The 10,052-nt window shown below is 39.5% G+C and overlaps 1 protein-coding gene across 1 annotated transcript in view; it reads left to right on the forward strand.

Moving 5' to 3' along the window:
- The first annotated feature begins 1,242 nt into the window (after positions 1 to 1,242).
- The window catches only part of TFDP2 (transcription factor Dp-2 (E2F dimerization partner 2)), a 9,152-nt gene continuing 342 nt past the window's right edge, over positions 1,243 to 10,052 (forward strand). Inside the window, exons 1-6 of the mRNA XM_010023827.1 lie at positions 1,243 to 1,284; positions 2,190 to 2,311; positions 4,807 to 4,854; positions 5,396 to 5,558; positions 6,056 to 6,199; positions 8,553 to 8,621. Coding sequence (XP_010022129.1) covers positions 1,243 to 1,284; positions 2,190 to 2,311; positions 4,807 to 4,854; positions 5,396 to 5,558; positions 6,056 to 6,199; positions 8,553 to 8,621 — 588 coding nt within the window. The remainder of the gene's footprint in view (positions 1,285 to 2,189; positions 2,312 to 4,806; positions 4,855 to 5,395; positions 5,559 to 6,055; positions 6,200 to 8,552; positions 8,622 to 10,052) is intronic.

A 10,052-nucleotide genomic window follows, 5' to 3' on the forward strand; every position in this document is an offset into this window, starting at 1 on the left:
AAACAGTGGAATCGGCACAATCTGCAGGCTGAATTCTACTGTACAAGTGTTTGTTTCAACTTCTTTAGATTTGGTCTGTAAGCATAAATACAGCAGTGTAAGTATTGTTGATAAAATGTTAGTGTTTAGTTACAGAATATAACACATCCTACAGGTGCTCTGTTCGCTGAATTAGGGTGAGGTTTTCTGTTTTATGCTGTGCAGTCAATTTATGTGATTACTTCAGGCACACTGGAGAAGTACTTGCTGTTAAGATGGAACTAGTGCTCTGAAAATACATGGTGTAGTGTGGGGTGGTTTGTTTTTTTTTTTGTGAAAGCAAAAGCATTCACTAGTAAAATTGAAAGTGACACTGAAACCACACCTGTTTGTGTACCCATGACACCTGTGTCCCAGCATCCAAGAACCCACGGCTTTAATAAGCAGCTCTGGACAGGTGGATTTTTGTTGGGGGGAAAGGGGTAGCAGCCATGGAAGGGGGCTGCTGCCGCCACCGGGGCCCCTCAACACTAGATGGCACCAAGGGATAGGAGGACAAGGGATAGGTCAGTCTCATTGTGATTTGCCACCTCTGTTACAGTGGTTGTCACACGAAAATGAGGAGGCTGGATGTAAAATACTCCTTTACAACACATTTGGTCTGTGATTTACAAGGCATTGGTAGAGCAGTGTGAAACTTCAGAGAGGGGGGAATGTGGTGAAATGCATTTCAGTGTGCAAAATACTTAAAATCTTTTCTCTGTGGCACGTGTCTGCCGCTCGCTGCAGAGCCGTACGCTCACTGCGAATAGATGGTGCTTATAGTGTTGCAAGAAACTGATGTAAAAAGTTACTGAATTGGACTGATGTTTAATTTAAGTGTTGTGTTACTGACTTTCACGTCCTGGTGTTACACCAGTGCTGAGCTACAAGCTTTTGAAACTTAATCATTCAATCAAAAAATGCTCCTGTGTCTGTGCGTATGTGCAAAGCAGCCAGCCAGGGATATTCTGCTCTCTACGATCAACCACTAAATGCCTAACTCGTACCTGCGTGATGGTTTTCCTACATTTCTGTTTCACTTGTTTCTGTCAAGCTATCCTCTTGCAAAAATAAGTAAGGTAATTTTATGTCTTTAAGACAAAATACATATATGTAATTATGATGTGGTGTTGGGAGGGATGTGAAATAATGCTCCATGAGCTAAGGAAATTGGAAATTCTTCAGATAGCATTTTTTTTTCTGCTTGTTTAAACACTCCTGATGGACACCAAAGTATCTGCCATGTACCTACATGGGTATTGGGTAAGTTAAGTAGTAAAGGGAACTACAATGTTTCATATAGTCAGCACTCAAAATGTCACTAACAAATGGAGTAAAATAAAGTTTTAGAAAGTGAAATAAGGCATATGAGTAAAAAGCATTGTCCAAGCAGCTTTGGTATGAATTTACTGTACTGGGATAAAAATAATTTACCATGTATTTTCTTTTAAAGATTAACTAATTAATACTTGTTTTACATACTATCTGAATTCTTCTGGTGGCCTACATTAAAGAATGAATTAGGTGAGATTTAACAGTTGAGACCAAGTGTCTTAGTGTTAACGATCACTGTATGTACAATTTCACCAGGTTTGACTAAATGTACATTAAATCCATGCTGTGTAGACTTTACACGTCATTCCAGAGGTAGTGTGTTGTGTTATTAGCTTGCCGGAATGCCTTGAGATCTTGTGAATGCTGGAAACTGCTGGGAATACTTTGCCTGCAGCTCAGGTTGTCTCTGGTACCAAAGGCAGACAATTACAAGAGGCAAACCCATTGGAAAGGAGGTTTTATTGATTGCAGTGATCGAGAAATTGCCTGGAAGTATTTTTGAGGAAACAGTTAGATGTGTATAGGCACAGATCCTGCTGGCCAGAACTTGTCTAGTTCTTGTCCAGAGGAGTAATACAGTAATATGGTGCAATTAGTAGAAATCTTAACAGCATTGTAATTACTTCCATGTATACAGAGTTTCTTATGGCATCTCTTCTGTATATTTTGACTGCTGCTTGCAACTGGTACAGAATTTGTTGAGGTTTTTGTTGGGTTTTTTTATAGTTGGCTTTTCTTTTTCCCCTTAGTATGATGCTTGGTGTGGCTTTGGGGCTGTGGTAACCTCTGCTTTCTTAAGACAGCTGTGCGGGTTTTATTTCTAAATTTCATAGATCATAAGCACATCGCAAAGACTGACGAATTCGGGGAGTGTTCTCATTGGGAGTCCATATAACCCAGCTCCAGCAATGGTCACACAGGCACACATAACGGAAGCTTCTGGCTGGATCCCAGGGTAAGATTTTTGTTTTATTTAAAGGTGTTTGAAGGATCTGTGCTGATCTTTTCCTGTATATATACAGTTGTGTCTGTATGTTGGCTCACACCTTCTGGTTCTTGCACAAGTATAAAGGAGTATGCTCTTCAGCTTGTTACGCATTTCTGATGCCTGGAACACATGGGCATGGAAGCGCAAACACTGGTCACTTCACCCACTGTTTAAATTTTGTTTCATGGCAGTGTTTGAGAGAGAGTCACAAATTCATGAGTCCTGTTAAAACAAGTCTTTATTTTGTTTCGTGAATTCATGGTATATCCAAGTAGCTTTGCTATTGAACATATTGGGAGGGTGCCAGCAAAGGGAGAGACTGTCAGAAACACTTTCAAAGGTGTAACTCTAATGGAAAATTTTGAATGTAACCAGTGTCGTATTCTTATTACTGTTTTACACTAGCAACAAATTTTCATGGGGTTCTGAGGTACTCCAGAGTAACATGACTGTCTTTATCTCTTCTAGGGAAATTTGATCTTTACAGTATTTCATGGTTTGTTTGTTCTTTTAATACCAGTACTGCTGAGCATATCTGTCTCAAGACAGATGTAGTGCTTTGCCTCTGAAAAATCAAAATTTATTTCTGCATCTAGGTTAACTTCTCTAATCAGTGATGGACATCAGTGGTACCTTTCCAGCCTCAGAGGTGGGAAAATGGAGTATCTAAGAAACAGCAGAAGGGAGAATATAGTGGTTGTACCTTGACTTCCTTTATTCTGTGCTGTAAGCAAAGACTCTTCTAGGCTTGTACTTACCAGTCAGTGTATCCGCATCACCGAGTCAATAGACTGCATGCCTAGCTGGGAAGGTTTTGATTATTTTTTCCCCCTGAGTGTGTGTTTATTTCCATAAATACCTTTTTAATCACTTAGTTCTGATTTTATTTGAAAAATGAGCTGTCGAAGATTACTTTGTTTCAGCAAGTCTTGTGACGTGTGGAGGCCAGGCTGCATGGTTGGTTCAGTCTCCAGAGGAGGGAAAATCTCTAGTGTCTGTTCACAGCTGCTAAACCAGAGACTCATTACCCATTAGCTTTCTTAAGCTTCATCAAAACCCAGTGATGGAGATTACCAGAGAGAAGCCTATTGCAGTGCATCAGCCACCACCACCAAGGATAAGCACCATTCTTCTCTTCGTATACTGTCAAAATCCACAGTATTTCCAATGAGCCTAACTATTGTTTCATCCATAAAAAGGAGCAAGATGTTCTTCAGACTGGCCGATCAGTATTGATCCCTGCAGAAGTCCATACAAGAGGTCATATTTTCATCTGAAGAGCAGAGGTGAGGAAGGCTCTGCAGTACTGCCAAGCCTAAATGGTGACCCCTTGCTGAAGACAGTTCCAGAGGACTGCAAGCCCAGGCTTCTTGCTTTACCTGTTGTTTACTCCTCCTCACTGATTCCAAGTTGTTTCCAAAATCAAATGAGACAAGAGCATGTTCACTCTCAGGGCTCCATACCACCTCCAGCAGCCTGGCTTACAGACCTGGAGCAACTCCTCGTTCATTCGCCGCTGGTCCAGGTCCCCGTTGTGCACAGGAACACTGCAACCCGCCCCAACTGCGCTGCCTGCACTTTTAAGCACCATGGACAGGGGTTGCTACAGACACAGATCCTGCTGGCACTGCTGAGGAAGATGTCTGCTAGTGGGTCCTAGGTTGTACAGCCAGATACATGAGGCTTTCATGGCATGGAGCTTCAAATCCATCACTTCTGTTCAGCTCCCTTTTTTAGCATTGTCAGGTTTTAGCTGTGAAAGTATCTGCTGTGAGCCCTGGTTTTGAAACTGCAAGGTAACAACATGAAGTCATTTACTGCGAGGTCTCAAGCAGTGTGTGCACTGTATCAGCTGCAAGAATAAAAGACAAGTTTTGAATACACCTTCTGCAGTCTGCTTGCTGTAGCTAATGAACAGAACGATAAGGTGACTGTTGCTCCTGTGCAGAACTCATCTACTTCAGAGTATCACCTTCAGCTCTGTGTGTATCAATCAGCTCTAATATGAACTGCTTAGTGTTTTCCCTTGTTTTTTGTTTAAAGATACCAAAACATTCAGTGTCCTGGAATTACAGGATAGATTTATGCACTGTTTAAATACATTTTTCTTCCACAGTGAGAAATTTTAAATAGGAATTCTCAAAGGAATGCAGCTTTTCCTTTTGATGAGATTTGGTTATCTAGCTCACACCAGCACTTCCTATAGTTCCAGATGAAGTGAGTTGCCTAAAATCACATGGGCAAAGCATGGTAAAATTGGGATTAGAACTTCTGGGGCAGGGAGCTTGGACAAGCTCTGAAGTCCTGACCACGTCCCCTCGCATTTTATCAAGCTCTGTGTGTGCTGTTTTCCCCTTTTCAGTAAACAAGTAACAGCAAACATTAGGGTGCAAATACGTGGATTTTATTGGTCTAAATGTGTAATGTGATTTTAATCTTAAGTTTGAACTGTCTTTTCTTAGGGACCGAAAGCGGACTCAAGAATTTATAGAGTCAGATTTTTCAGAAAGGTGAGTATTATCAAACATGTATTTGATGCATACAGTCAGACTTGTTTTACTCCTTCAGATCTGCTCTTCGGAGAGATGGGAGTCATGTTCCCATTACCACGTAAAAGTTATGTTGTGTGTTATTCCTTGTAGTTGTAATTCATTACTCTTTGTCACTTTTCTATTTTAAGCACAAACATAAGTTGCCTCTAAGTCTGGTTTCCAAGCACTTAAACACCTTGTAAGGTTTTCCCCTTTTTTTTTTGGTTGTTCTTTTGTGAAACTACCTGGAGATGAATTACAAATCCAGTTTTCTAAGCATCAGCCCAGTAGCATGTGTTCAAGCACTGTCCTTGTAGGAATGGCTGAGAAAGGGGAAAGGATTCCAGTGCACTTTTTTTGGCAACTTGGAAGAAACAAGAAACTGATTCAAAAAAGCAGAACAGCTTTATTTTCCATTTAGGTAGTACATGATTCCTGTTGCAAAAGGTGGCCTTTTGCTGTGTAACGAAGTAGCTTATTAACATTTGATGTATTAAAACAATTTTTTTTTTCCTTCTAGTAAGAGGAGCAAAAAAGGAGATAAAAATGGGAAGGGTCTGAGGCATTTTTCAATGAAAGTATGTGAAAAAGTTCAACGTAAAGGAACAACTTCATACAATGAAGTTGCCGATGAGCTGGTATTGGAATTCACAAACTCTAACAGCCACCTAGCTACAGACTCGGTAAGCAAATACATGTGGAAATGTGTTACGCCATCACAAAACTGGCTGGTTTATGATGGAATTCTGTCTCTTCTGTTTCTGCACTGTCCTGCCACACCAGATACTTTCCTTCACTTACTTAACTACTTCCCAAATATAAAGACTTACCCTCTGAAATTTCAAAATAAAGAATTAAAATAAAGACTCAACTCCCTATAAATTAGAAACAAATTAGAGAAGTCTGCCAAAATAGTTAGGCTTTTCAGCTGAAACAGACTTGCCATGGTGGGAATTTGCTGCAGAGGCTTCAAGCAGGCCCGAGGCTTCCATCTGCAACCAAACAGCTCATGTGGTACCCAAGTAGTAGCACAGATAAAAGCACTGAATTTTAGTACCCCTCTGACATGAACTGCCATTCTGACTTTTTATCTTCTATGTATCTTTGAGGGATTTGTTCCCTCTCTTTTTCCTTTTTGAATTCTTTTGTTGTACTTAATTCTGTATTGTTTTCTTAGCAGGCTTATGATCAGAAAAATATTAGGCGGAGAGTTTATGATGCCCTCAATGTCCTGATGGCAATGAACATAATTTCAAAAGAGAAGAAAGAAATCAGGTGGATCGGCCTTCCCACAAACTCAGCTCAGGAATGTCAGAATCTAGAGGTAAGGTGAGGTAGAGGGGAAATCTTGCGTAGTCACAGGTTGTGATAATGGAGCTGCTCTACTTCAGAAGAGGGTGGGGTTTTTTTTTCTCAATTTGAACTGGACTGGTTTTGATCCTTGCACATTATGCAAATACCTCTTTTGATATTTGAATAAACTGAAAGGATGTTTATGTATTCTTAGCGCAGTTTTCTATAGTATATATTACATGAAGTTTGGGAAGAAAACCACCTGTTTACCCTAAAAAAAATAAAAATCAGGGAATACTTTTAAGATGAAAGTCTGTAGTGGCCTGAATTAACCAGCAGAAAAGTCAGAAGAATATGTGGTGCAGCTGTGCTTATGGAATGGTGTATGTTTAAAAGGAGACCAATTTTCTATTCCTGTCTGTACTTTGAAATGCCATTCACAGGAAATGCAGTTGAAAAATAATTCCTGCTAGGATGTTAAATACTAGTTAAGAACTGACAGGGGGAAAAAAAAGGAAGTATTACTTATTGGTTATTTCCATTATTTCTCCAGCAGGCTGGGAGTTACTTTTTTTTTTTTATAAGGATGCCAGAATTCATATGCACAAATGTTGCTTGTCCTTCAGGCCAAATGTTCTATAAATAAAAAGCACAAGTTACTGTATTTACTGCAGACTGCTGCAATGACTGTCTGTAAATACATCTTAATATGTATTTTATTTGTGATATGTGTGGCATCAAATACTTTGAAAGGTGGGTGGGATGCCTCTGCGGTACAGAACAATTTTTTTTGTGCAAGTTAATTTGCATCAAGAGTCTTTCTAGATGTGGTAAGAAAGAAGCTTTTACTGTGTGTCCAGTATAGCAGCTTGGAAAATACATCCACCCAACGAGTAGGCAGATGCTCAACCATTTTTCTTTAGGATTCTGGTTTTTAAAAAGCTATAGATAAATGTACATTTTACATTCATTCCTGTGAATGCATTATCTTAAGTATAGGTTATTGTTACAAATCTGGAACTTGAATTATATTGTCTCATCAACAATGATCTTATGCTATTCACTGTTTCAGGCTTTAATTGCATATGCACAAAATGGAAGCCAGGCATAGGTTCTTAAAATGTTGCTTCCTGTGACATAACTGAAAAGAATAGAAAATAAAGCTGCATTTGCATGGTGTGAAAACCTGAATTCATTTTCCTCTTAAAGCTGTGTAAAGTGTGAACTCTTCTTAATGTGTTGTTCCGTAAGAATTTCCAGTACGAAAATGAGAAATCAGTACAAAAAAGCTTGTTATAGAGAAACCATGTCTAAATTATATCTATCTATCTGTAATATTTATTGGTTTTGAAAGTTACACATTTGTCCCAGAAAAAAAAAGTCATCTATTGTGCTCTGAAGGAAGCATTTTAAACATTGAGGGGGTGGGGACCACAAAGCACTGCTGTAAATAAAACAGGAGAGTTTAGTTTTGAAAGTTTTGACAGACTGCATTGTTTAGTTTCTGTGGTTGATGAAAAGGTAATTTAAGAGTTTAGTATTTTGGGGAGCAGTGATACAGTGCTGGCACCAGCAGAACGATGAAGAAAAATCCCTTTTAAATAACTACTGTCCAGTTCTCTAGGGTTGCCCCAGGGCACTATTTAAAGGACCCTCGGTTGTCTCTGCAGTGTCAGCAGGCATTAGTGCTGTTGCTGTCCCAAACACTGCATATGTTGCCACTCAAACTGGCGTTAGCTGCTGCAAGAAATGGATTTTGTGCTTATGATGTAGATTGTTACCTCTACCCCCTTTTGTTGCTGAAATCTTGTTAGTTTAAGCAAGTCTCAAATAAGTAGTCCAAACAAAAAGTGGAGCTGTCTGGAAAGATGCAGGTGATGATCCTGAGCCTAGTCTCCACTGGCTTGCAGCCAGGAGAACAGTGGAAGGGATGTGCACAATTCCAAAAGAGTGGGGGGCAGGAGGGAAAAAAAGGAACCAACCAACCAATCCCAAAACACCCCTTCCTCACTTGGTGCACAATACAAAAGAGGAGGAATGGGTGAGGAAATAACACAGCCTCTTGTAATAATGCACTCTTTACTAGAGTTAGAATCCATGACAAAGACAGACATTAGAGTTTGTCTGACCTGTTTCATGGAGAAACTCGTGTGGCTGTGCGATTAGTCTGTTTGAAAAATAACAAAATATATGGCAGATGGGTAGGCCTGGCAAGACTTTTGCAATTTACTTATTGTGCCCTGGAATCCACCACCATTTATAACGAAAGTGTGGATTTCTGTAAGGTGTAGCACACTGATACAGCTCTAAAAGTGTCTTCAGTTTGGCACATTGGAACAGATTAAGGTAACTAAGTAAACATCCTGATGCATTTATATTTTAAGATAGAAAAACAGAAGCGGATTGAAAGGATAAAACAGAAGCGAGCCCAGCTACAAGAACTGCTGCTGCAGGTATACTTTAATTATTTTTTTCTATAAATAAAATTATCAAGTTCTGATCTGACATATTAGAACTTCTGAATTTAGAAGATTTATTTATTTAGGTTTATTTAGCAGCTATGATATACTAAGGAGAAAATGCTGTGACTTTCCTGGCTTCTAGAAGGGGGGACCTCTTACGTGCATTTTCTGGTCTATGTTTACTACGGAAAACAGGCATGCTGCTACAGCTGTGGTCCCCCAGCTTTTGGAAGTGTTCTGAAGGTCTGTCAACATTAGTGGGAGCGGGAACAACTCGCAACAGTCTTTGTTGACTCAAAGTCTCCCCCCAGAGTTCCCTTCTCAGAGTAGTTCTTAGAACCAGAGAGAAATTTTCTACTAAGCAACAAAATTACAGCTGAGTTTTGTGTAAATGAGTAGAGTTGTTTTGGAGGAGACAGACAGACACTTCTGAATCTTTAGAGTAGAAGGCCAGGAAATCCAACTCTTACCTTCTGACATGCACCTTTGAGATGACTTAGATTTTGGCTTCAATTGCAGAAATTTATTTCAAATGCATCTTTGCTTAGAAAGTAACATTTTTTAAATACAATTACAAGCATTCTCAAGAGTTTTGGTCTGGGCAGACTTTCAGTACGTTAATGCATTTGGGCTTTTTAATGAGGTTACGGGCAATAAGGCTATTTTTTTTCCTGGTGCAACTATATTGATATAATTTTCATGTAATTAGCTATATACTGAAACTTTTAAATATCTACTGCTTCTTGTTTCATCACCAAAAACTGTTTCTTTACTTAGGGTACAATTCTATCTGACCTGATAAATTAGCAGCTTTTATAACAGTAAAATGAAATTATCCTGGTGACAGTAAGGCAACTCAGGCTCTCTTAGTCTGAAAATGACAGAGGTGGACTCCTTTACTGTCTACAACTGTCATTATTTCCTTGACTATGTTCATTGTCAAATGGTTTACAAGTGCTTTGGGATCCTGTCTGTCCATCTTCCCCTTAAGTGTAGTGCCTTAAATTGGGTAAGTACACTGACTTCCAATCCCTCAAATAACATTTCCCAAACCTACACATTTTCATACATATGCAGTCAGGGATAATAGCTCATAGCGAGGGAGTGGTGTCATGAAGAGCACCTGTTTAAAAACTTTTAGAGGAGAATTTCAAAACTAACTTTTCTGAGAGAGAAAAGAGGGTGATGGATGAGAAGGGGAGGAGAATACAGGTCCTGGGAAGTGGGAAATACTGTCATTTCTGCGTTGTTTTTTTTTCCCCAGTGTAAGTAGCTCGTAGCATGAGGTAGTTGTGCATAAAGGGATAGGGAACCATTCTTCACCAAGCTTTATTATTGCTCCTTTCTTCTTTCTCCTCCAGGGACTGTGAGGGGGGCATAGCCATTAGGAGTTGTGTGAGAAACTGGTGTTTAACTTTTGTT

The sequence above is a fragment of the Nestor notabilis genome, unplaced genomic scaffold, assembly GCF_000696875.1.
Source record: "Nestor notabilis isolate BGI_N333 unplaced genomic scaffold, ASM69687v1 scaffold33321, whole genome shotgun sequence".
Lineage (NCBI taxonomy): Eukaryota > Metazoa > Chordata > Aves > Psittaciformes > Psittacidae > Nestor > Nestor notabilis.